Raw genomic sequence first — 27,990 nt, 5'->3', positions numbered from 1 at the left:
ATGTTGTCAAATATCAAAATATAGTAATTTATTTCAAACAATGAATGACTTCAAAGTTTTGTCTTGGAAACAGGTGACAGCACCCTTGATCAAGGTACAAGAGAGAGAAAATAGCTGTCACCTCATTTTTTGGGCTTCTTGGCATGCCAATAATGGTCACTCCCCCCCACAGACACAGCCCCATTCTCAGTCTGACACAGACAATAATGGCTCTCAGAAAAAAAAAAAAAAAAAAGAAACAACGAAAGCTTTGCAACACCTTGTACAATCCAGCCATTAAAGACATTAAAAAGAAAGAGAAAATAATAAACATTGGAGCACTTTCAACCAAAGCCAAGCAGTTGCTGAATCCACCATCACAAAAAGTGCACTTCATGTCGATGTAGCCGAAAATGCTAACAATGTGAAAGATCAATAACAAGAAGGCAAAAAAGAAGAGGAATATTCTGCGGTATTGAATCGCCATCCACGTCACAGGAATTTCAAATGACCAAACTTAACCAGGTGTAAAATAACAATAATAAAAAGGCTCTTTTGTTTCCAGCAGGACTTCCCCCCCCCATGAACTCTACTCACTGGTGGAAATGTTGTCCAAATAGTCTGTTGCTAAATTCGCTTTAAAGTGCCACTGAGGATCTGTGATGATGCTAATCAAGCCGTCATAACTCATTTAGGTCAGGTCGATTCTCTAGCTAGTTGGATTTATTGGCAATAAGGTGTCAAATAAGCTGAATCAGCAAACCAAGGAGACTGATGACTGTTCCCTCCCTTATTTTGGACAAGTTAACCCTCTGAAGGTAACCAGCAAACAGCAGAAGACAGATTAGGATAATTAATATATCTCACCATATCATTTTTCACCTCATTAAAAAAGAAAAGTCGTTGTATATAGCTGACCGTGTTGAGAAAGACTGTAATAAAAGAGGCTGACATGCACTTTGTTGTCACAAACTGAGAGCGAAGATGCAACGGCTCTCGCCAATAAAGAGCCCCTGTAGAGAACGATAAAGTGTACTGTATATAAACATATATACACAGTATATAAGTCTGTGTTTTCATCTGATTTACACATCTTTACATTCTTGAAATTTACATCCAAAAAGGGAGAAAGATTCTCTTTGTAAACCACAATTTTCACATCTTCTTTTTTCTTTTTTAACAAAATGAAAATCTATCCATTTCAAGAGAACAGGCCGTTTTAGGGCGTCAGGATGATTACTTGGCAAGTTTTCCTCTTGTTGACCTGCTGTTAAAAACGAACTAGGATCTACCTCGTAACGGCACATTCAATCTGACTCTCAAACGTCCGTCTGTGGATAATGTCAAACAAGCAACAGGTATTGTGGAAACTTCCTCCTCCGAGAGGAGAAGTTAGGCACCCCGTCACCTGACAGTGGCAGCATTGCAGTGATGATAATCGGTAACTCTCATCCTTCTTGCCTGCTCGATTATCTGGACATAGAGTTATATTTCCTAAAAGGAATTATTAGCCCAACGCCTTCCCTTCGCATTTTGTTGCTTCTCCCAGCCCAAACACCTGCCTCTCATTTTCCCTTCTTTCTGTAGAAAACTTGACTCATCTTTGTGTTTCCACCCAGCCTGCAGGGACCCCAGCACGTCCTCGTTAAAAACCTTTTAATATATGGATTCACCCCGGAGGGAGTCAGATCCACGTTGAGGGTTTCCTAAGCCAGTTTCCATCCTCTCTCAGGCTCATTGGAAAAAACACGCATCAACAAACATTAAGGTGCAACGAATTTAGTTGGTGTTTGAGCTGCTGCTGTCATCTGGTTAAGGTCCTGTGAGGGTTTCTTTTCAGTCCACCTTTACAGCCCTTCTTGAGCGAGGAGAGTGCATTTGCTGATGTCCGAAGAAGGCAAATCTCAGCGGTTTCCAGGATTCTTCGTCCTAGTAGGAGGGCTATTTTCGGAGATCGAGAACACAAACCTGAAAAGGGGAAGAATTGGATACAATGAAAATTGTGTTGAAGAAATATTTTATTTGCAAAGACCGAACCAAAGCCTGGATGGCTGCCTAAAAGGATATTTTGTTATACACAATGAAGAAATTCTTGTTGTTTTTTTTATTAGTTTTGAGGATTATGAGATGCAGCTAACAGAAACCCAAGTATTTTTTTTTGTTTTAGAAATGTAGACTATTCTAAATGTATTGTTATGTTCATGCTGTAGTCTACATATAGTGTTGACAGCTGTCCAGCAGTGAGACTGTAAATTCCAAGTATATTCATGGGAAGTTGAGTGGAAGAAAACAAGCTTGGTAGAGAAAATATAAAGTTTCCACAGTTAGCAATGACTGATCACATTTTTGTACCTTTTCTTGCACTTTTTTCTTTCAATTAATTTTACTTGGATAAAGCAATCCACTTTTGCAATTACCTTTTAGATTTTAACCTTCTTGTGGAGGGTGTTAGTGAATGTGTGCTAGGCAGCTGTGAGTTCAAACTCATCACAAAGAAGTGTGTAGGTCATAAAAAGGTAGAAACAGAACATTTCTCTTTTAAAAGATCCTTATTACACTAAAAAATGAACTTTGTATGTGTAATGAATGTTGCATCAGTTTCACTTTTGAATTGAATTACTGACAAATTAAGGCTTCAATAACACTGAATTTCATTGACAAGCCCCCTTAAATAAAACCGAAGCTTACCGAGCCGTCTGATGCGCTGGCTCCAACTTTATCTCCGGTGCTGTTCCAGCACACCTCAAAAATGCCACCAGTTCCCCTGTAGCTGTGGACCAGGGCTCCAGTCTGAAACAGAAGCATTGTGAATAAGAGCAAACCAGTTTGATATAAAACTCGTTTCAGCTGCCGTCTTACCACAATCTGTCTTACCGTGGTGTTCCAAATGTGGACGCACTTATCGAAGGAGCCGCTGGCGAGGTGTTTGCCATCAGGGCTGAAGGCCACGCTGTAGACAGGCTCCTGGTGCTTGGTCAGGGTGTGTATACAAGCCCCTCGCTCGACATCCCAGAGTCGCACTGTTGAGTCAAAAGATGCACTGTGTGTGGGGGAAAGAATAAAACATAAACGTCTGAGAACAGAATTAAAGTTTCTTAATTTTTCTTGTGACAACACCTCGATTTTTGATGTTTATGTTTCCTTACAATTTAATAAAGCCAATGCGGAAGCTTGGCTTTATTAAATTGTGCTTAAAGCTGTGGCAAAATGCTAATATGTTGAATTCCTACAAAATAAAAATATATATATATACATACTGTATATGTGCAGGTGTTCTAGGTTACCTGGCAAGCATGATGTTGGAGTTGGGGTTATTTGTGCCCGGCCCGGTGGGGCTCCACTTGATTGTGTAGATTTCTTTACTGTGAGCTTGGAGGTCATGGACACAGGACTCCTGCTTCATACTCCAGATCTGTGTGTGGCGGCAATAACATATGAATACAAATTATCTCTCAAGTTTGTTGCCTGCAGCTACTAACATGGGAAACTGGATTTACCTTTAAGGTCATGTCATCTGAGCAGGAGGCAAGCAGCATACCTGATGGATCCCACTTAATGGCGTTGACCTCATTCTGGAAAACACAACGCTCATTAGGAAAGGCGGAGATAAGGTCAGAAAAGTAACATGGGGAATGCTGCTCACCGAGTGACCCTGGAAGGTCTTGAGAGGCCGGTCGCTGCCGAGGCGACACACGTGGATGCACATGTCTGTGCTGCAGGAGGCAAACGTGGTGTTGTTCTGCCAGTCAACATCCAGCGCAGGGGCTGTGAAGCATTTGTGAGCATAATTGTTAGAGTTTGGCATGTTGGTGCTCTCACGCTATGGTAGAGAGTGAAACAGTTTGCATCTTGCCCACAGGCACATCTCTATAAAACTGAGTGAAATCGGTGAAAAGTTAGTTTATTTCAGTAATTAAATTCAAGTATACGACACTCAGACTGATATATTTAAGTGTTTGTTTCAGTTAATTCTTAAAGCACTGACTCCAAACACAAACTCGCCTTGTGAATCTCCCTCAACCATTTCGGTAGAGTTTACTTCTCAATCTCCCCCAAGCCTGTGGTTATTCTTGTTGCTTGTGCCCCCTTTCATTAGCCTCACTTTGTCCTTCCACTTAGCTTTCCAGTGATGTGCTTGGATAACAGTAAGCTGCAACGTTCTTGTGAAGGGTGCCAAAACCCATCTGCTGGACAAGTCAGACTATTGACTTTAAATGTTATGTTGACATAAAATAGCATTTCTGTATATAAAATTTTCTAAATTAACAGAAAGAAATGCTTTAAATATGTCAATCTGAGTGTACTGACGCTAACCCCTCAGTTTCGCTTTTTTTTTCGTATTTCAGTTAAATTACTTGAATCTACTCCTGTATTCAGATTAATTTGTATTATTTATGTTGGAAAGATTTTAATGTTTTGAATTTACACTGACCTGAGTGAAAAGGAAACTGCTGCTTGGCTTCTCCTGTATTTGCATCCCAAATGATTGTCGTCTGGAAAAGTAAAGATCAAATTTAAAAGTCAGGGGAAAAAATCTACAGCAACAAATTCTTTAGAATTAGACAGAAAATAGACTTATTGTCCAACTCGACGCAGATTTATTGCTGAATCTCAGATTTGAGTGACTAACCATGTCCGTTTATAAACCTAAAAATGTGTGTAGTCGTAAAATGCATCAGGTTTTATTATCTAAACTCAACTTTGTGTAAGTATTTGTAAAGTAGATTATATATAAAACAGAAGTGAACCACAAAATTTGGAAGGCTCTTGTTACTAAAATGCACAAACCACTGCTGTGGGATTTTAAAAGTACCTTATCTACGCCAGCACTGAGAATACAGTTCCCCTTCTTGTTCCATTTGAGTGCAAATATGGGCCCTTTGTGCTGCCCCAAGGTGCTGGCTAGATTTCCTGCAGGATAAAAGGTACCTTTAAAATTTCTGAAACTGGATTGTTCACAAAAATGATTCAATAAACCAAAAGTCCAGAGAAACACAGTGTGTGACAGTGATGGAGGACGCACCGTCCTTTGTCCATATCCTGGCAAATCCATCATACGAGCCAGTCGCCAGGAGAGTCCCCTCGCTCTGTTGGACAGACAGAAAACAACTGTTACTCGTCTGTGTAGCATATGACAGGGAAGCGAGAGAGACGATGAGGATAACCGATCTGAAACCTACATTCCAGTCCAGTGAAGTGACGTCTTTGTTGCTGGGGACATCCTGGCCACCTTCTCGGATGCAGTGGCGGAGAACCAACTGGGTGGAGCTGGAGCTGTTGTTCTCGTTCAGGTTCCAGATCCGAGCCGTGGAGTCGCCCGAGCTAAACAGGACACACACACACGCACCCCAGACAGTTCAATGGAAAGATGTGCATTTTATAAATACACGGCAGTGTATACACACTGTGGACTCATCTTTCCCAGCTCCGCTCAGGATCCATGTCAGGAGAAATATGCTTACCCTGAAGCCAGCAGGTCACTGACAGGGTTCCAGGCACAGATGAACACTTCGGACTCGTGGCCTCGGAGAACTGTGGACTTACTGGCTGGTATCTCAACGTCCCCGTCCACCTCCATGGGCTCACTGTGGTTATCTGGCAAGACCAGGCGAGCAGAAAATGCTATCAGATACACACACATACTATAATAACTATTACTACAATCAATGAGATTTTGAAGTTTCACTAGATAAAAAGATGCATCTCAAAAAATTAAGAATATTGAGTAAAAGTTGTGTATTTTTGAAAAAATTATATAGATAAAATGGCGTGATCTATTCCTAGCCTTTATTTGTTGTCATTTTGATTATGGCTCAATGTTCTTGAAAACTCAAATTTCAGCATCCTGTAAAATTAGAATATTAAGATCAATGAAGAACAAAATTAAAACACAAATCTCAGGTTTCTGATAGACATGTTTACTTATGGTACAACTGGCTTCACTATGGAAGGAGACACTGCTGGTCCAACTTTTTCAAGTTTTTGGTAAGCTTTAACTTTCAGTGGTTCATGGGTTCTTCTTGAATATCAAATGTGCATTTATATCTGACTGTGACAGTTTGGGTCAGATGGTTGAAACTTGGACACAATTGCCCAGAATGAGGGTTCTGAAACAGATTCCTCACAGTTCCAACCTGAGGTCCGTTGACAATATGTAGGTAATGCTTTAAACGCAAGAGGATGATGACAAACTGAAACATTTAAATGAATAATTCTGATAAGAACAGTGATCAAATATCATATCAAAATTAAGCAAGAAGTTTGTTGATGGCTGAAAAAACCCATGTGGTTTCACAGCAAATGTCTATAGAAATATTAAGTATGTGATGTATGCATGTATTTGAGCGTGTGTGTATAACTTTGGACCTGAGTGAATAATAAAAAAAAATATCCACAATAAAACCTCTTAAGCTGCATGTTGTAAAATGATCCCATCCTTCACACAACTAATTAAAAGCCCTGAATGACACTGGAGCCTCCTCTGCCCACAAGTGTAACATTAGTCACAACACAGTTGTGTTCCTATCAACACCTGCAAATTAATTTCCAAGGGGATCCAAACATTATCTTCTTATTCTACTTGTCCACCTGATCTCCAACTATCTGGTTTCTCTCACAAAAGAACTAAACAGAAACTACTTATTATTAAGGTGATCTATGACAAGCTCAAATGTTTGTTCTTTTTTGTTACATGGACCAAAAATGTTCAGTGATGGCAGGTTTTCATTCAACAGCTGGCTAAAGTGCTTTATTAATTTCTGTCATATACTACATCTGATCAGGACATTAATTAGACTCCATTATAATTTTGCAACCCTTAAATAGTTCAGGTAGGATATTTATGGGAAATGTCCCTCAAACAACATATGACTAAATAACATGAGGATGCCATTTTTAATCTTTATTATTAGCTCTGCATCTTTATGGGCTTTCAGAATGCCTCTTTATTGGCGTAAATCCAGAACCATCCAATCACCCTAATTCTTTGATTCAACTTACTCATGTTGTGAGTGCAGTTCTCCTCTCCATTAATGGTGGCTTCTCCGTTCTTTGGTGCATTAGACTGGTTTCCTGAGGTTGAAGCAGAGACAGTGCAGGTGGCGTGTTGCTGGGCGAGCTTGTCACGGAAGGCCTGCTGCCGCGTCTGCACCACGTCAGGCATCACTGCATCGATAAGCGACAGGGACTCGATCGGCCGACCGTCGAAGACAGTACCATCCTGTCAGGAAGAAAAGGACATTCAATACTATATTCGTGTACTCTGGAGTAGAAGAGACGTTTTCCCATAATTAATGCTCTGCAGGCAGAAGTTAGATATTTGCCCATATAATATACAGTAGATGATGGACAATGTGATATTCCTCACACTTTTTGTGCAAATCTGTTTATTTGATGCGAGTACAAATTTTGAAAACGAACGCCTTATCCGTATTTAAAGGTAACCTCACATAGAGACATTTACAATGTCACAGGTATGTAATATACCTGTAATATAACTGATAGAAAATAAGACATGACAAGTTTAAGTTATGGAAGAAATACTACAAGACCTTCACTAATGCACCTAACACAACAGCATCTGCTAGTACGCAATTTTCAATAAATGTTCACAAAACCATGATAATATTGACCTTTATTGAATTTCAATAACCATGAAAATAAAAAAAAAATACCCATTTCCATTCTGTTACATTCCAGGTCCCTGCACTAACCTCATTAATGCTGATTTCTGCCTCAACGTACTGAAGCCCTTTCTGCAGGATGGAGATGAGGGCTGCAGGGGGCACTAGTGTTCCATTGATGTTTGACTGACTGATGTGGCTCTCAATGCCAAAGGTGAATGCTGAATGGGTAAAACCTAAAAAAAAAAAAAAAAAAAAGAAAGAATGAATGAAAAAAAACCACAAGATAAACACAGCACAAAGACTCAAGGACAAACACTTTAACTGAACAGAAATGTGAACTTACATGTTATGTAATTTAGGAAAGTAAAGAGGCCCGAAAGACCTGGTGTTGAATTCATACATTTCTTTTTCACTGATAGTATGTGAACATATTTGCACACAACTGCTTGGTCTCAGTCACTGTAAACACTAATTAAACATCAGCAAGGATTTCAATCATTTATTTAATACCTCTTAAAGAGTACGCTCAGTAGACATTTTATGTGCTTTGTCTTAACTGCACAATTTTTTTACTGAATATACACCTTGCAGGTTATTGCTATGGAAATATTCTATATATTAATAAATTTTCAGCATAAACTGTTCACTGTGTAAACAAGACTTTTGTGAGACAAACCTGACTCTTGGAGGTATCTGTAGACCAAGAAATTCACTTCGTCACTGGTAATACTCATCTTAGCCCAGCGAGAGGGAGGAAGGGGGGGGGGTTTGTTGGAAGGCTGAGCTCACTCCTACAATAACGAAAGAAAACACACAGTTTAATATGTGAATGGGCAAATGGTGGTTACAGACGTGCTTAGATATTATCTTATATGGCATTAAACAACTAATCTCTATCAAAATGAAATAAAACATAACCACATTCTGCAGAGGGCAGCTTGTCCTGACTTGTGCTCAGTGATGCAACATGTTCGCTCCAGTTTTTGTCTTGGTGCACATTTTCTGCTTTAATTTAACAATCTTTGTCAATTCAGAGATGCTTCTAATTGACCTAGTTAAATACAGCAGGGGGGGGGGGGGGGAGAGCTCTTATAACACAAGCAGGATAATAAAAACAAACATTTTTTCCAATAGACAGAGAGCTGCTGCAAACACTAAAAATTACAAAAAGAAAAAAAAAAAACACCCAAATGTACATCCAGCTGGGAACAGCTTGCCAAGAACAAAGCAAAAACTGAGACAGGAGAATGAGTTGAGACATGCAGGTGTAAAACTGTTTCCCTGTCTCTCGCATTAGGAACAAATGGCAACACTATTATGCAGAGAAGAAGTGTGGAGATGCAAAGGGGTTGTGTCAGGTATGAAAATCACATGGCTGTCATTCCAAGCACTATACAGGCCCACTCAAGGTTTCCTCTGGTAGCATAGCAACAGGAGAGATCGAGCTAAATAGACGTGGAACGGTGTTGTCCCAATTACCAGTGGGCATTTAGCCAGAGGGTCTGAACATGTTGCACATAATGAATTATTCACTCTTTCACCTTGGTATGTTCTTTCAAATGGAGTTAACCTTGACTGTGCTATGAAAACCATGTGAAGGATAACAGTAGTAGATAAAAGCTTACAAAAGACACAGCGTAAGAACAAAAACATCTACAGTAGTCATTTTCCAAAACTTAAAATAATAAAAAAAGACATCCGTTATTGTTCTAACTAGAGTGAGTACTGCTTGCCTGCTTAGTTAGTTAGATCTCACAGGGAAATAGGAAAGGCTAGCCACATCAAAGCTAAAGCGGTGGCTGCTACATAACATACAGCTGGAAATGTAATTAACAGGCAGCCTGAAGGGGCTCAGGTCCCATCAGTGTGGGACAGCAGCAATAATCCCTCTATCACATGAATGCATGTGAATGCACCCATTGCACAACCACTGCCATGACAATATCAGGTGCAACATAAGTTTACTTACCCCTTGTTCTCATCTATACTGCCATCACTCTGACTTTTAGTATTTTTGGCGGTGTTATTTGTGTCTGGTGTGAGCATCAGCTGCCGTTAGACTGCCCAACTCGCTAAATATTGTATCAGCAGAAAAAATGCAAGTTCATGACCCTTGAGTTTTAAATAGTCCTTTGCAATATAAATACAAAAGCATTTTGAAAGTTTGAACCAAGTCATAGTTGTTTTTCAGCAAGAATTTTGGGTATGCAATATAGAAAAAAGTGAGAGGGAGATAAGACAAATGTTTTGTGGTAACACCACAACTGGACTAATACCACCTGTTAATGGCACAAAAAATTTAAAAAACAGTAGAGTTTGCTTGATAGAACCCTACCAGTACCAACTCTAAAGATTATTTCATTATTATTAAATAACTATGGACTGTATGCGATCTTTCATAGTTCTAAATCTAGCATACTTTCATTATCGAACACATTGGGCATTTAAGTTACCAGTATCAAAGAATACCAAAGTTTTAAAAAGTTACAAGAACCACAAAAATGTTCCATCATATTGCTGTAAGAACTTGTAAGCAGATGACAGAGAAGTGAAGAAGGGACTTAAAATCCTCTTGCTGTTTTCAGCATAGAGTAACTCGGTGTTTCCCCGGCCCATCTGGTTCTACCCTCATCCGACCTCTAGTTGGGGGTAGAACCCATTACTTAAATTAAGTTAACATTATTTTAAAACATCCGGTTGGCATGTCTGATAGGCAGCCAGTTGCAGCCTTGCTATCCGACCCAATTAGTCCAGCTAATAACCAGATATTATCCCACTATTGTACTTAAGCTTTATCAAATTAAATAGTGTTTGTTTTCCTTTGTCTGTTTCAACATAAAATCTACATTAGTATAAACTACATTAGTATAACTGTAATAATGTATGATGTTATCTTTACAGTAGTAGAAGTAACAGGTTTGATAATAGTAAGCTTTTCACATTATTACCTTACGTTAACTTTTTTTATTTTCTATGCAAATACTATGGTACTATAATATTTTTATTGAAGGTTATCATGCCAATACAAACTCGTACTGGCACATGCTAATGCTACACTGAGCAAAGATCCTTTCAATAGTTTGAGACTCATGAAACTGTTGTTACCCCTTTTAAAATATATTTGAGGCAAGATTATATCCCTATCCCTGTTTGTTTCTTCAAATGATCTTAAAATAGCCAAATTTGCTATTTGATGGTAGTGAAACTTGTTATGACAACAAAGCATGGCAAAGAATTAAGAATTACATTTTCAAAGTTGTTACTGACAAGAGGTGTAGTTGATATCTATCCATCCATCCATCTTCTTCCGCTTATCCGAGGTCGGGTCGCGGGGGTAGCAGCTTCAGAAGGGAGGCCCAGACTTCCCTCTCCCCAGCCACTTCTTCCAGCTCCTCCGGGGGAATCCCGAGGCGTTCCCAGGCCAGCCGAGAGACATAGTCCCTCCAGCGTGTCCTGGGTCTTCCCCGGGGCCTCCTCCCGGTGGGACGTGCCCGGAACACCTCACCAGGGAGGCGTCCAGGAGGCATCCTGACCAGATGCCCAAGCCACCTCAACTGGCTCCTCTCGATGTGAAGGAGCAGCGGCTCTACTCTGAGTCCCTCCCGGATGACTGAGCTTCTCACCCTATCTCTAAGGGAGAGCCCAGCCACCCTACGGAGAAAACCCATTTCGGCCGCTTGTATCCGCGATCTCGTTCTTTCGGTCATGACCCAAAGCTCATGACCATAGATGAGGGTGGGAACGTAGATCGACCGGTAAATCGAGAGCTTCGCTTTTTGGCTCAGCTCTCTCTTCACCACGACGGACCGGTACAGCGCCCGCTTGACAGCAGACGCTGCGCCAATCCGCCTGTCGATCTCCCGCTCCCTTCTTCCCCCATTCGTGAACAAGATCCCGAGATACTTAAACTCCTCCACTTGGGGCAGGACACCCCCCCTGACCCGGAGAAGGCACTCTACCCTTTTCCGGCTCAAGACCATGGCCTCGGATTTGGAGGCACTGATCCCCATCCCGGCCGCTTCACACTCGGCTGCGCACCGATCCAGCGAGAGCTGCAGATCACGATCTGATGAAGCCAAAAGGACCACATCGTCTGCGAAAAGCAGAGATGAGATCCTGAGGCCACCAAATCGGATCCCCTCAACACCTTGGCTGCGCCTAGAAATTCTGTCCATGAAAGTGATGAACAGAATCGGTGACAAAGGGCAGCCCTGGCGGAGTCCAACTCTCACCGGAAACGAGCCCTCCTCCATGGGCTGCCACCTTATCGTGGTGGAGGGGTTTGAGTGCCCCAATGATCCTAGGAGCTATGCTGTCTGGGGCTTCATGCCCCTGGTAGGGTCACCCAAGGCAGACAGGTCCTAGGTGAGGGACCAGACAAAGTGCAGCCCGAAGACCCCAATGATGAAGGAAAACCTTGGACTTGGTGTTCCCTCGCCCGGACGCGGGTCACCGGGGCCCCACTCTGGAGCCAGGCCTGGAGGGGGGGCACGATGGCGAGCGTCTGGTGGCCGGGCTTTTACCCATGGAGCCCGGCCGGGCTCAGCCCGAAGAGGAAACATGGGCCCCCCCTCCCATGGGCCCACCACCCGTGGGAGGGGCCAAAGGGGTCGGGTGCACTGTGTGATGGGTGGCGGCCAAGGGAGGGGACCCTGGCGGTCCGATCCTCGGTTGCAGAAACTGGCTCTTGGGACGTGTAGTTGATAAGGATTAACATTTCAGTCTGACTAAATATCAAGAGCATTGGGCATATGGCAGACAACCTGAATGGCCTGAATTAGACATAATCCTCATAAGCTTGGGTTGCTATAGCAATATGAATTGTACGAGACACAGCAGGTAAAGAAATCCAAAGCCATACAACTTTGAAATATCAAGCAGCTTCACTGCATGCAGTCAACTAAGACAGGTACAGAACCAGCATAGATAACAGAGTCACAAAACTATGTATTATGGACCTTAAATAAATTCAAAATAATTTCAAAGTACCAATCGATTAGAATCTAGGACAAAATAATAAACTGACTCCTGTTTTTAGTCAGTAATGAGAATTACTTCTATGTAAGGACATATAATGTCACAAGATTTCACAAGACTAAAGAAAACCCCTATATTCATAATAGTATTAATACTGCTTAACAGAAAGGCCGCCTCAGAAAGGAAAGACAATAGCCAGAACTGACAAAACACCTAATGGGTCAATGATGAGAATGCCTGCTGGGAATATAGGGCTCATTAAGAGGTTTATTGCACTTTCATGGCAATTACTTTACAATGGCCACCCCTTCTCTGCAAGAACACTGGACAAAAAGAATGGCCCTGTAAAATATTTGTGTGTGTGCTCAATGGTCACAGCTGCAAACAAAATGTAATCCCATGTTACAACCAATTGGGGGCAGTCTAAAATGTGAGGAGTAATTTAGGATGTGGGCTGTCCTTGCTTTGTTTGGGGATGCTGATAGCGGTTAGATTTGCGTCGATGCGAAAAAGACCGAACTTAAAATGGACAACGATCTATTTTAAGGTCACTCCAACCATATAATGTGTTAGAGAGCTATGTTTTTTCAGGTTTAAATTTTTCATGCTTACATTTTTTTTCTGGAGGAAAAACTAGAGATGCATCTCTCAGACTTTTGCCAGCTATCTGATTTTTTTTCCTATGCAGTTTTTGTCATCTGATACTGACATTAGATGATTCAAACTCCTGTTCAATAAATATAATAAAACAGCAGCAACAATAAAATATTCCTGTTGTGATCTATTTCAGTAACACAGGCAACAGCAAAACCATGTTAATGTAGCAGATGTTTTTAATATGTCTTTAGTATCTTACATTAGAAGTTAACAAAACTAGCACTGCAATTGCAATTTTTGTGGGACAAAAATTATATTTCTATTATTTTCTATTGTAATGCAAAGCTGTTTTTGCACCTAATAGCCCAATCCAACTTTCAACAAATTAACTTTTGTCATGCTTAGTGTATCATTTCTTAAAGCTTACTGCATTAGGTTTTATATTACTGCATTAGGCCAGTAGTATTATATACACATCTTTATTGGCCAAATGCTCAAAACATTCAAATGGAAATAACAAATAACTATGGTGCAGGCCTAACAGCTTTCAGACTTGAAGCCACTTCAGGAGAACATTTTCAAGGCAGGAATTAGACGTGTTCTGCACACATCTGTCCATGTTACGCAATGACCGATACTGACCGGTCAAAGTTAACCCACCTTTGTTACATTTCTGAACAATCAAGGGAGGTAGTCACAAAGCAGTTCTGGGATGTTGTCCAGTCAATAATACTAAACTAACCAAATAATTGGATTCAGCAATTCTTAAGAGAAAAGATTTCAACACATCCTCTATAATCCTGACTAATGTCAACACCTTGGAGAATCCTTAGGTTACAAAGCTCATCTTCTGGGAGGTTTCAGTTGACTTTGGCTGTAACTATATGTTTTAACTCACACAAAAAAGAAAGGAAATATTTAGTATGATGGAAAGGCAAAACAATTGTTAAAATCATGCAACAGTTATCTTGTCAGAGCATAGTCCATTTGTGGCCAAAAAAAGAAAGATCTTCAGACTGCAACTAATGGGGACTGTGACTGTGCTATAAAGAAATGTCTTTTCTTTGCTATAAAGCATTTCTTTCTGCAACTAAACTCGACAATAGCTGAGTAGTTTGAATTATATTTTTTGGCCTTAAACCACAATTGCACCCGAGGAAGACTTTTATTCTCACCATGTAAGAAGATTCTGTATTTAATAGAGAAAGAAGCATTTCCAAGGCAATCTTGGCAGTGGTACGGACTAAACCTGCAAACTGAAGGCAGTTTAAGAGGAAAGTAAGTTTGACCTGAAGGTCACAGCATGACTTGGGTAAAACTGGACAGACGCGCTCTAAACTACATTTGCAGGTTAGGTGTAGGGGCATTGCAACAGGCGCAGGTCATTCCACCTCTTCGCCATTTGTCATTTTGGTCTTTTCATATCTGTCTTTTTCAAAAAAGAATAGAATGTCTCATGTGAATTTTTTACCAACCCAGTGTTACCAAGGGGACATTTCATACCAGCTCTGAAAAAATGAATTAAGTTTCTAGCATCTAGTCATTGTACTCTTAAGAAAATTTTGTTTTATGAGCAATTGATTCTGTTATTTATCATTAGCAATTCTCAAGAGGGGATGGCTGAGAATAACAAAAAACATGTAAATTAAGATCAAGTACTTATGTGTGACATTTAGAGGAAGTCTTGTATAACTGTACATTAAAACTACAACATCGAGTAGACTAAAGAAATTAAAATGTGTTAAAAAAAAAACATCTGATGAGATGATCAGGGCATAAACTAGTCTAAACATGTATTTGAGTTTAATAATTTCATAGAATGTAGCGAAAACAAAACAGAGAACAGCATCAGCTTTTCTAATCATATTTAATACATTGAAGATAATTTTAGATTCAGAACTCAAATCCATAAGCCTGACATTCTCAAAACACGATTTAAAAACCCTTGCTACAACGGATAAGCAGGGTTATCATGGAAAGCATTTATACTTTACAAGAATCCAAATAAAATTCCTTCTGCATACACTTGGCTGCAGAAATCACACAAGCAAGGAGAACCAACCAAACCGTAGTCTCCTACGCATGCAGTTTTGAGTACAATGATGTTAAAAAAAAACAAAAAACTGCATACCACAGATCCCATTTTCTCCTGAACGGTCACCTCCTGACAGATGTGCAAACAAGACCTGGAAACAGCAGCCATTTTCTCTTGAACTGCTCTGCTGAGTAAAACCCGCCTTTGAAGCCTCTGGTTGGGCTGCAGTCTTGAGGGGGAGGGAGGGAAGTGTGTGTAAGAGACAGAAAGAGTGAGTGAGTGTGGGGGAGGGGAATAAGTGGTGGGAGGTAGTAAGTGGGGGGGGGAGCTTGGGGGTCTGGGTGATAAATAATAATTTCCACACAGGTAATCACAACAACTATTTGTGTATTGTCTTCTGTCTTTGTCGGTGAGGCGGTAAATGACAGTCAATGTAGGTCAGCGAGCGGTGGGGGATGGGAAGCCTTTTCAGTTGCGAGGGGAAACACTTCTCCCACGGCTCCTTTGGGTGGCAACACTTAGTGTTTACCAGCAGAGGCAAGCTGTGCCCCACAGATACAATAGTATGCAGGTTTCCACTTCAACCTAAAGCTCCACCCCCAGACCAATATCCTTTCAGAGTACAATAACTCACACGTGAAATTACCCATTTAGTTAATCCGCTGAAATGAAAACCTGGTGAGTGAATGGCATAAAACTGGACCTTGCAGGCCTGATCTATTGGCTCCATCAACAGCTAATGAAAAGCTATGCATGTGGAGAGGTCTTGTGGTTTGAGGAGCTGCCCTGCATTCAGTCAAACAAAGCTCAGTTCCTAACCCTTCTGTATTTTCTCATACTTTTTGCACACAAATTCCTTTCCCATTTCCTAAAAATCAGTATGTAAGCAAAAACACGGTGGGGGTATTTTATTTTTATGCTCTTGAAACAATGAAACAACACAATGATCAAGTTGTTTTACGATTTGGCGCTGTGGTACAAAGAGCTCCAGGTCAACGGGGTCGACCACTGTGACGCAGAGTAGCACGTCACATAAAGCTAATACCAATCCAACATAAAGAATTTGGTTAATAATCATTTAAAATACTTGACCTTAAATGATTATCCCTGATAATGCTGATTTTGTTTAAGATTTAACCGTTTGAATTCTGTAATTTTTTGGAAATACATTTTCATTAAAAGTCAAACGTCTCATGTGTAGCTAATTCCCTCGTATATCAATATCTGAAATTTTTTTTATTAATCTATTTGATCGGTTTTGATTGAGCCTGTTCACTCTGTGAAAAATAAGAGATTATGACAATTTTTGGTTGTGAAAGCAGGCACTAAACCCCTGACTGGCAAGTTCAAATTGGTGCGTGGTTATTTCAAAATGTCCCATGGTAGGTGGCACCATTTTGTACCAGAACAAGGCTGCGCAAAACAAATCAAACTGGTGGGATTTTTGGATTTTAGTATTCATTTTTCAGTGGGCTCACACCATAGTCTTAAACACCTAATCGGACAGTAAAAGGTCAGGACAATAACAAAATTTTCCATACTTATCCGGAAATGGAAATGGATAAAAGCAAATTCCCTGCTTTTCCAGACAGGCATACAAATATAGAGAGCAGACATTTCCTCACAGACGTTTCTCAGGTTCCTCCTAGTTAGCTGCAAACTGTGTCTCCAGAGAAACAGCCGCTTGATAGGTCGTGTGCAAACATGACACTGAGACGTCACACCTCTGATATTTCTGCCTTGCCAGAAATACCCTTTACACAAGAAAGCTGCTTCCGTTTTTTGACTTCCTGCACAGCAACCCTAAATGCACCTTTAATATAAAATAATCACAACAATCCCAGCATGAGCAAACATATAAGAGACTAATGGACCAGACGGGTTTTTTTAGTTAACTTACAACTACCCTTGCACAGTTTTATTTCAATTTAGTAAGATTATACAATAAAAGTAGATGCCAGTAAGTGCATATTTATCTCAGAGGGGATGATGACATGTTTCAAACATCAAGCATCTCATGTTCTCATGCTGAACCCACTGACCTCAAATAAAAGTACAAACTCCCTCCAGACTATTGTTGCCAAGGTAGAAACTGAAGTACAGCAGCCGTCAGATACTGTGCAAACATATATTTCCAAATATTTGTAAATATTACAAATATTTAATCTGAGTGTCATTATCAAAATAAATATATCAATCCATAGTTTATATTAATCTGGCTACAGATAATACACACACATGTTCCCTCTTAATTCTATTATTTTGTCACATCACAAAAACAAATTTCAAAAAGTTTTACTGGGTTTTTATGTGATAGATCAACTCAAACTAAAGTTCACAGAAACTTCGCAATGTAAAATAATGCAACAATTTCTAATAAATTACACACCATTTTCTTTCATAAAGCTACCCAAAAAGTAAAAGTTTGTTATCAACATGATAACAAACAAAATGTGAGAAAGCTTAATAGTTCTGCAAGACTCTACATTAAAGGACAGTGACTGCCAAAGATGAGCCGCAGAAATGGGGACAATCAATCCATCTAACTCACTACAAATTCATTAACTCTAGGTGGCTCAGGTTTCATGTATTATTTAAACTGCTGTTCCTGGAGGGCTTTCTATCTGTGCGTAAAGCAACTTGCCTTTATCAAAATGAAAAACCTTGTGTTTCAGGTCTCAACATCAGATGACTTTAAAAACAAACACCACAAAAAATACAGCATGAGACAGCATAGAGGCTATGAAGCAGTGAACCATTTTGTCTTTTTGAAATATTTATTACACCTCCTTAAATAATAGGATACATGCATAAGATTAAAGCTACTCCAGGCAAGGGGAATTAATCTGACTGATGAAAAAGCTAAATGTAGAAGCGTAATGATCAAGCATGTTATTGTGGGGCAACACTTTGTCAGGCATTATGTCTCTATCTGGTTTCTCCAAATGACTTGACTGGTTTTTAGGTCAAGGGCGGCACAAATATCTCAGCCGTTCTTGATGCTCTAGTAAAAAGAAAACACTGTCAAGCCGCTCGGTGTGTCATTCATCGCTTCAGGCTTAGCTTGACCTATTACAGATATGACATTTAATCTAAAACCTTGTGCTTGCTCTTGTAATAAGCTAAAATATTAGCAACTATTAACTAATAATGATACCTTTAGGTAGGAGGTGGATTACTAAAAGACCAAATGTATATTTTTTAGAGAATCAAAAGTATATTTCTACATTTATTCAGCAAGAATTAAAAAACTCCAGTGTTTTTCAGCAAGGCCCTTTTTTCTCCTTTCATAATGAGATGAGAATTGTACAAATAAGCTGTACACACAGTCAGACCAGTGTGGGCAATACAACGGTTGCTATGGTGAGCAGAAAATCTTGCTTTTCCATCAACAGCTGCTCATGCCACCTTAAATACCCCACACTCATCTCTTGGCGCTTTCCCTGCATCTGACATAAGGGTCAAACAAACAAGGCAGACCAGTGCGACGAAACACTGATCCTTTTTCTGAGTCACTATAGCCGTGTCTCTAGCCAGCATTTACACAGAGAGGCACAAATACCACAAGCAATATACACAGTGCACATATGTGCTATAAACAGAAAATTCGATTTTTTTGTTTTTGTTTTGTTTTACGCTTAAAAGGAGGGTATCCATGTGCATACTATGTAACAATTATTGTATTTTGCAGTCCACTTTGGGCCAATACAGGCCATGTCTTCATTGTCAACAAAAGATACAGTTGCCTTGGTAATCTCTTTCAAAGCTCATCTTTAAAACACCTGGATTACATTCATGCATTGCACTCCAGTTTAGCACGGTTAGGGCAAGTGTGTACTTGGATCAGTTTCTACACCTAAAAACGCAGGAAAACAGAAAAATGGTGCAGCTGTAACCATAAAACTTTCACTTCCACTTCCACTTCCATAATCAACGTTTTTTTTTTGAGCGCATAGTGTTCAGAGCAGCAATCTATGAGTAAAATAAAAGACACAATCCAGATAACAAATGAGCAGATTAAGACTAAAAATTACATTTAACCCCCGTTGAAGGTTTGACATCTTACTTCTTGCTTCAAAGGGTAAAATTACACAAAGTTGCTACAGTCATGCTTAATGATAAAAAGAAGTGAATGAGTTAATTCAGACATATAGCAGATCAATGAGCTAATAATCTACACAGTGTGAATAGGACTAAGATATATTAGGGATGTGACATACAGGTAATAGTTTATTAATGTGTGGGACTGAGACAATTAAGGCATAGCCACAAGCTTCTCATTTACACATCATCTAAACAAGAGTATAAAGAAAAACTTACTCTGGGTTTGTATTTCAGCCATGTTTCAAACCAACAGCTCATTATAAATATTTTGTACAGGGCACAGTTTCACCTTTTCCTAGCCCATATCAAATAAGCATATAATTTAAAAAGCATGCAGTAGTGTACATTATTTTATAATAAAAAACTGAACTATCCGAGCCTTTTATTATTGATGGCACCATGTTTACCTGTGGTAGATTGCAAAATTTCATCACGAAGAAAAGGAGATGGATTCAAACGTATTCCTAAAATAATTGGTGTTCTACTAATCATATGGTCAATCACTAAAATACTGAAATGTTATATTTATCTTCAAGTGTATTAATTGCATTAAAACTTTAAACTAACCAAGAGTGTGTTCTTTGAATGTTAGGAACATATGCATGAGTTGGGAAAATTCTGTAATCTCTTTTAATAGTCTACTTTTCAGTGAAATTTAACACTATTAATCAGTGAACCTGTAGCAAATTTCACTTCTAATGTCAATAATTATATTTAAATGATAAAATAATAAAAGGGTTAACATAATTGAATTGGCAGTCCAAAAAGTTCCCCAAATCAGAAAATTGGTATCAGACTGACAACAAACTTTAAAATCCAGTCTTTTTTACGTTCATTTGCCAAGAGTTAGTAGGTCATGCTGACAACATTCTTTAGACGCTTTTAAAGAAAACGCTAAATAGTTACTTTCACAATCAGTGAGGTATAAGATTAAGTCAGAGGAAGCACAGAGATGTAAAACATACCTAAAAAAAATTGTATTTTCCAACACTTTGCAACATCTCACCAAATTACAAAGGCTGCAAAAGGGCGAGGGAGAGCAAGACTTCCGCAGATATCTGGAGGCTGAATGAAGTTCAAAAACTAAAACAAAAAGCACTGGTTTTATTATGTAGCTCTAATAAACTTTGACTAACTGGGTGTGGAAATGTCAGTCTTTTGGAAATTTCTGAGTACAGGGTTAAAAATCTAAGTAAAAATAAACATACTGTCCTGTATAAAATCTAAGTAAAAATAGCCACATTAATCCCTTGGAGATGAAAAAGACCACTTAAAATGTCTTCATGATCACTTTGTCTGTTTTAAAATATTAATAAAACTGTTTTACAGTGACTGCTCTATAGCAATGTTGTGACATTGCCTCTACTTCCAAAACAAATAATTAATGACCTCTCAGGGCAAAAAGGCAAGAATAAATATCCTCTTTGACGAAAAGCAGATCAGTATTGGCAAGTTTCTAACTAAATAATTTCCTGCAAAAGAATTTGTCTGCATATTGACACAAAATAAACATGAATGGAATCCAGTTGCAGCACAACCAGTGACTAATTTCTACCAATGTCACCTGATGACATCAGAGCCAACCACACCCTGCGAAACATGTTTATATTTGTTTCAAATAGGCAGTCTTCAGGATGGTGAGAACAGACTCCAACATGAGGTGAGACCAGATAACGATTTACGTGTCAACAGCCTTCTGCGTCTTCTAAGAGCAGTGTTGTAAAATGGAAACCCTGAAATAAAACTCATTCTCAGCCAGTTCAGCTCTCAGACTACATGCCAAAATTTTCAAATGCTGCAAGTATTAATGCTTGAGTAGATGCCACAACTGACATCTACTCAAGCAATGCTCTTCTATCAGATTACAGCAACCTTGTTTAGTTTCACATAGCAACAACTCATAAGAAAAACTGGGTAGTCCTAGTGCTAACAAGCCGCCTTCACGCAAGAATGTACTGCAGTGTTGTTTTATTGGAATGTCATTTAAATGTTTCTCCTCTTTAAACTGACTATAACAACCTAAGTCAAAACACCTCCAAATGTGTCTGGAGGTGTTAAAATTAAAAGAAAAGAAAAATCACCGTATCATTTTCTCTCAGATTTATTTCAGTCTTGTTTGTACCATCAGAAACATGTCCATACCGATAGCAAAGCATTCACTTTTAGCCACATCCCTTTGAAATGTTGCCTTTAAGAAAGTCCTGTCAATTTCCCACTGAAGTCATTTAGCTTGTTCATCTTATGGTAATCTCACAGTGCTCAGCAAGATAAGAATGAGTTTCAACACGTTTTGTTCCATTAACATCAGTGCTCAGTCCAAACATCTCAGTTCCTGCATCTCTACATTTTTCATTGGACTACAAGTATAAATCCACTCATATCCTCTCCATTGAATTCAATTCAGAACCACTTCATTGCTTCCAAAGGGCTACTAGATCTAGTAATAACTCACTTTCTAAGTTTCATTTAGAGTCATGAACGCAAGTGAGTTCAAGAAAATCTGGAATTTATAATCCTGTAAGGCAAAGTCAATGTTGGTGAAACAGAGAAGTTTAAACACTGATGGTATCTGGAGGTTTGAAAATAATTAGAAGAAAGTTATTGAATTTTTTATTTTTATTTAAAACTGCAACAAAAAAAAAAAACAATAAGTGTTTTTCTAAAGATGTGAAGCACAGTAATGTCCACTTATGACCCTACCTCCCCTTTTGAAATATTTCACCAATTACTCCACTGCTGGTCAATTGACTGAAAGAAAGCTCATGTACTACTTCATTGTTTAAAAATATATAAAATTAAGCTGCTGGGAAATAACTTTATAAAGTAAAGTAGGACCACTAATCCCTCTTAGGTTAAAGCTAAGGTAAAATGTTACAGATAGCATTATTACAACTGTTTTATTTTTACAACCTTTAGCTGTAGTATAGAAATTTATGGTTTTCTTATCTAGATGAAAAGAATTTCATCATCCTGTGATATTTTTTGAGTAAATCTCACAACACCGTGGCATTTCTAACTCAAGGATATCCTACAGTGAGAATCTCATACCGGCTCATTGCCAGTACAGTTTGTAGCCGTATAGGTTTAATTTGTCTTAAGAGCAATACAAGGTAAACCAAAATGGCAGAATCTATACTGGTGTGTATAATGATGAAAAATCAAGTCATTTTCATAACTGAAAAATCAGTTATTGCTTATGTTAAAAGTCCAAGATAAACAATAACTAAACAGGTTTCTCAATCTGGCATGCACGTTCTTTCACAATTTCCTGAACAGTTACCACGAGCGTTATCAGTTACAGTGCACTCCTTTTCGTTTCTGAAAATCTATTTTTAAACACTTGGCACATCAGCTTAGATGCCTGCAGTCTTGATCAGTTTATAAAATTCATAAAACATGTGAACAAAAATTGCAAGGCACAAATGAGCCAGACATGCTTAGCACTTAAACAGCTGAATATTAATATGTTTTTTTTTTTTACATGTGGATCCATTTCAAATCAAATACCTACAAAGAAATACACAAAACTTAACACAATAATAAACTGCCAAAAGAAATCTAAAATCTAACCAAATACATAAATACAGACGTTAATAAGCCAATACTGCTTTGGGTATAATCTCAGAGTAACCACTGGTGAGCCAGTTGGCTGGTAGCCCGTGAACATTGCATGTCTCTCTAGGGGTAAAAAATGGCTTACCTTCTCCCACAGCCTATCATAAATAAATACTGCTACAGAAATATTTGGATAGCTCGAAACAGAGAAGTGTTGCACCACAAGACTGACAAAGCTCTTCTCGGGGACTTCCTTGCCCTACTTTTTAGCAGAGGATGCCTTTCTGCTTTAAACTCAACCCACCCCAGAGGCTCAGCTCTGTTGCCTCACACTCAACAGATTTGAATCTTGCTTTTCAAAATAGATTTAAGGAACGGCTAGGAGGACAAGGCAAAGTAGGTTTTTGGTTCTTTATTTCACTCAAATCAAAGACAGTGTCCTTATGGCATTACTGTCATTGAGCAAGACGATCAGAAGACTAGCTACTTTAACAATAAACTGGAAGATAGTTTTAAAGTATCTGTAATACCTCGCTTACTACAGCTTCTTTGACACTCGATTAAAGGCCTGCTAGCAGAACTATTAAAGGCCATTTGACTTTAACACATGAAGGTACTATCGACATAACACCTGGGTCAAATGACTCAGAAGTAGCAAAAGCATTCATCATCTCCCACTCTGTCTTGCAGCAACTGAAACCTGACACCTAGACAGACATCTCAGTCATCTCAACCACAAATCTCATCTGCTTCCATTGAAGCAGGCGTTGTATACAATTAAGCAATAAGTATGAAAAAGCTGACGTTAATGTGGGTGTACACTGTGCTGTTGTTTTTGGGTATTCCCAGACAATTTCAACCTGCATTTAAGAAAGTAGTTATATCCCACATTATAACTAGATAAAGCATTTCACTCTAATCAAGTTCACTATAAAATAAAAGAAGATGGGGGATAACTGAGATCTCTGTTCACGTCACCAAAAGTCAAGTTTAAACGGGATCAGATCTACATGTAATCTCTTGAATCTACCCAGTTCAGCAGTTTAAGTTATCATTTTCATTCAGCATACAACAATTTCATTGGTTACCATTGCTGACCAGTTAATTTATCTTGTATTTAATGTTATGAGAAATTATGGTGATAAAAATAACAGAAACACATAAATATTGCTTACAACATAGTGAATTTGTAAATTATAACAAGCAATATCTAAAATAAACCCCATTTTCTTAAATAAGTGTGAAACCTTCCCTCACAGCTGCTAAACAACAGAGTGGTGAAGCATGCAGCTTCTTTAAGTGTTAATTGTCAACCTTGTGTCTGGTGCATCAATAACACTTCAAACATGATAAATAAAGAGAAAAACATGCTACTGGCAATAAATTAGGGATTCTTATGTTAGGGGGCAAAATCCCCTCTAGAACTACACATGTCATATAATGTGTCATATAAATTAGAGACAATGTGAGTCCTTATCCTTTAACAATCAACAGCCATAAAAGAGGAATTAGAGGGAGAAAAGATCACTTAATGTAAAAGAAGTATTAGTCCAACTTGTGCTCTCCCAATAAAGGAATTCTAATGAAATACCTTAAGTGAAATTCTCAGGACCTTTAGTTAAGAAAACAACTTAACTGAACTCAGACAAAGAAATGTAAAACAAGTATTGACTATACAATGTAGCATTATTGTAATATTTTAACCTTGATACACAGGCACAAACCAAACCGCACTAAACACTTGCTAAATTCAGTAGAAGATTTTATATGCCTATGTCACAGAATATTATATCTATTTGCGGTCTGCTCTGTATAGACTAGAGCAACGCAAGTCTAAAAAGCTGATGTAAGCGGGTTTATTATTCAGGCTATCAGCTCTGGTAGCAAAGTCTGCAGGCTTGAGCTTTACAAACATGCTGCTCGTACCAAAGCGCCTTTAGAATTAAAGTGACTACAGTGATGGGTGGCACTCATTTATCTTCCAACCCATGATCGTCTCTGTTGACCACAAACATTTTCAAAGTGGTTTCAGTGTGATCTTGTGGAATATGCATTAGCCAGCATTAGCGTCACACATGCACCCCATCGGCTCCATTAAGATTGGGAGCATTTGAGGTGAATTTGCGACAATGATCTACAGGGGATTAAGCCAGCTAAGTGGCAGTGCATAGCAACATGTGGGGGAGGGGAGATGTGGCACTACTATGCACTTCACACCGTTTACAAAATCTCTGATTACTTTCACATCTCAAAATAGGACACCTAGATGTAGGAATGAATTCTAGAAGATTTTAACCCGCAACTTTTGGACCTGACAACAAGTAACCAGGCCATACTTGACAACGTAACAACAATTACTGTACGTGAATTTAGTTTGGCATTTGGAATTTGGGTCACTGACTTGAAGCAATCAAACATAGGGTGTTCTAATGTCTTAATTAACATTTTTACGGTTTAATGCCAGGTCAGACATGTTAATAGTGTATTTTGTTTGCCATCTTCCATGAATTATGATAACCAGGGTATATAATTTAGACCTGTCAATCACACTTCAGTAGGTTGGCAACCACAGCTTTAGATTGCACTTATACAATAACACAAACTGTCCCTTGAAACTGGTGGCAGTCTCTTGTACAGTTGAAAGTATTCCCCTCCCCCACACATGCGCTTCATAACTCTGGATGCCAATATGATATTATAACTACTGATATATAATCTTTAATTAAACAATAGAGTGTATATTCAAATGGGGGAGGGCTTTTAAGGGGGTATAGTTATTTAGTCACAAATTATGAAACAACCTTTAATCCTTAAAAACTTACTGTAAATAAGCAAGATAACATGCGGAATGAAAACATAAAAAATGTAGAGCCATAAATTTGGCTTATTTTGGATAAGCAGTAATAATTAAAAGACTTAAACAGGAATTTCACAACACACGTGTGGAGTGACTGGGTTGACTGAAAGCTAAGAAACACCGGCAAGCTCCTGCTTGAACGCCGTATAATCTATTTCTGAGAGTCTTTGTAAAAGCCAGGCAGAAAGAGCCGAGCAGTCAGCGCATCCTGAGCCTTTACCCACCTTTAACTGTGAGAGTGAACTCGTGGTGTCCGCCGCCACCTCTCTCTTCCTCTTCCACAAGGAGAACCTCCAACAACTTCAGTAAGCGGGCAAACACTTTCCTCCCATTTCGCCTGCCCTCATATTTCAGCGCGCTTTAAGAGTCAGTCACAGTCGGCCGGTTCGGCAGGGGAGCGAACCGGGAAGCTTCTGTCTTCTGGCGGTAAAAGTTGGAACAAGCCCGAGTTTCAGTGCGGCTGTGGCTGCAGGCTGGCTGCTCCGCTGGAGTTTCACCGTTCACTGAGAAACAGGAGCGCAGAGACAGCAAGCAGAGAGCAGGAGAGACGTAGACACCGCGGAGGGGGGAGGAGGAGGGCTGCCTGACCTTAAACCTGAATACTCTAAACACCTTTAAGCGTATACAATCAATTAATCTCTGTTAACACGCCTAAAGTAAAAACATAGTTTAAAGTCTCACCTCACCACACAGCAAGTACGTTTAAAACCATGCTCTTGTTATGTGAAAACAGATTACATTTGAGCTATAGAGACATTTGTTTGAAATAAAATTAAGTGTTTTGATCAAAATATTTCTTCAGCTTATCATTATTATTTATTTTTGTTTAGGCAGAATACGGTTCTGCATGTTGCCTATCTGGGCCTGCTTTCAGCGAGCTCCCTTCCCCCACTCCCCGGCTATTTTTCGCCTGCCTGGTCAACCAGTGGCTGATTAATTCTCCTTTCGCCTTGCTCAGTCATTCAGATTTGGAAAGTAAATAACAAGTTGACATCAGTGTGACACATTCCTTCAGTTACCGTAAAAACTGCTGCAGCGGCGCAGCACACATTTTTGTGCTACTGCTACCATATTGTCCTTGTATCAAGCTTTTATTTGAGTAGCCTAAAACCACACCAAGCGTGTGTAAGCAAATTAATGGACTAACTGAGAACTCTCTAAAATAAATTGTTATAAATAAACACAATTAAATAACATTTTCTTTTATGTACAATACTCTCTGTTTAAATGTTTTATTGTAAGTGGAAGTGTATTGTGAGCACATTGGTCAGTGCTAGAGCAGTTCAAGCTCATGTCACTGTGAGATGTTTTAATAATTGGTATGTCAGGTGTGTTGACTGCAAACTTTAAACTCATGGTATATTTCAGTTTTTGTTCCACCATCAAAATACAAGCCTTGCATGGTTACTTAAGAACTAGGGACCACCTCAAAAAAAAATCTGCACTTATGTGCAAAACGCAAAAATATTATGTATCCACCACTATCAATTGTTTTTATTCATAATATAAACTTGTCTGGGTAGAACACTCAGAAGTGGCTGTGACCCAGGGGCCCATATTTTTCTATAACTAGCCTCAGTCAAGGGTGTGGAACTCAAAGTGTTCAGCTGTGTCAGGAGAGCAGTTACTTTTGCTCTGACCATTTCCTTCCATCTTTATGGAACTGGGCATATAGGAAATGCATTTAAATTCTCTCTGGGTGTTTTAAAGTGATCAAATAATCATTAACAAAAATAATCAGACAGTAGCTAATACCTTCAGTTTTACATTAGGATTCTAACATCCAGCGTCTGTTTATATAAGTAAATCTTCATATGCACAGACAGAGCATTTGCATAGTGTAATATGAGAATAAGTAAATATTGTTAATTTAATACTCATTACTGAGTATTGTGTCCACACTACTGTTGCAGTGGCATAGGTATGCATTATACAAAAGTCATGTGAGAGCAAATCATTTATAGTGTGTAGTAAACAGCATTAAATTTGGATTTTAGCCTTTGTAGTCATAAAAATATGAGGAAACCACATTCCATATGCAGTTCTATGTTATAAGTTTTTCACATATCGATGTCCAGGCAATTTGTTTTTATCTCTGAAAAATAAATAATTGCATTGTACTTAATATGTTTATATATACTCAATAAACAAAATCATGTTAATGAGTTAAAGATCTTGGTTGTGCCTCAACCCAGTGCTCTCAGTTTTTCGATTTACATCCTATCCTGCATGAATCAGTGGATTTTCTTCTGATATATAGT

General features: G+C 38.9%; 1 protein-coding gene across 1 annotated transcript; it reads right to left on the bottom strand.

The window, feature by feature from the left end:
- Positions 1-6: 6 nt before the first annotated feature.
- On the bottom strand, positions 7-26,450 carry tbl1x (transducin beta like 1 X-linked). Its single transcript, XM_028023968.1, has 15 exons — positions 25,954-26,450; positions 8,281-8,395; positions 7,692-7,837; positions 6,979-7,198; positions 5,442-5,574; positions 5,160-5,301; positions 5,003-5,066; positions 4,793-4,890; positions 4,412-4,472; positions 3,623-3,744; positions 3,477-3,551; positions 3,264-3,391; positions 2,854-3,019; positions 2,668-2,769; positions 7-1,947 (listed from the first exon to the last, which is right to left on the bottom strand). Exons 2-15 carry the CDS (start codon positions 8,336-8,338, stop codon positions 1,921-1,923), a joined length of 1,542 nt encoding a protein of 513 aa, XP_027879769.1. The 5' UTR covers positions 8,339-8,395; positions 25,954-26,450; the 3' UTR covers positions 7-1,920.
- Positions 26,451-27,990: the final 1,540 nt, after the last annotated feature.

Source organism: Xiphophorus couchianus, chromosome 7 (assembly GCF_001444195.1).
Source record: "Xiphophorus couchianus chromosome 7, X_couchianus-1.0, whole genome shotgun sequence".
Taxonomy (NCBI): domain Eukaryota; kingdom Metazoa; phylum Chordata; class Actinopteri; order Cyprinodontiformes; family Poeciliidae; genus Xiphophorus; species Xiphophorus couchianus.
Note: the sequence above shows the minus strand (reverse complement) of the source record. Positions and strands in the feature narration are given on the sequence as shown.

Excerpts from the sequence above, each read along its gene's own strand:
- tbl1x (XM_028023968.1), bottom strand. The coding sequence starts at position 8,338 with ATGAGTATTACCAGTGACGAAGTGAATTTCTTGGTCTACAGATACCTC. Across the intron at positions 7,838-8,280 it reads CAGATACCTCCAAGAGTCAG|GTTTTACCCATTCAGCATTC; the intron begins GTTTGTCTCACA and ends TTTTTTTTTTAG. Across the intron at positions 5,067-5,159 it reads TCACTTCACTGGACTGGAAT|AGCGAGGGGACTCTCCTGGC; the intron begins GTAGGTTTCAGA and ends TCTGTCCAACAG.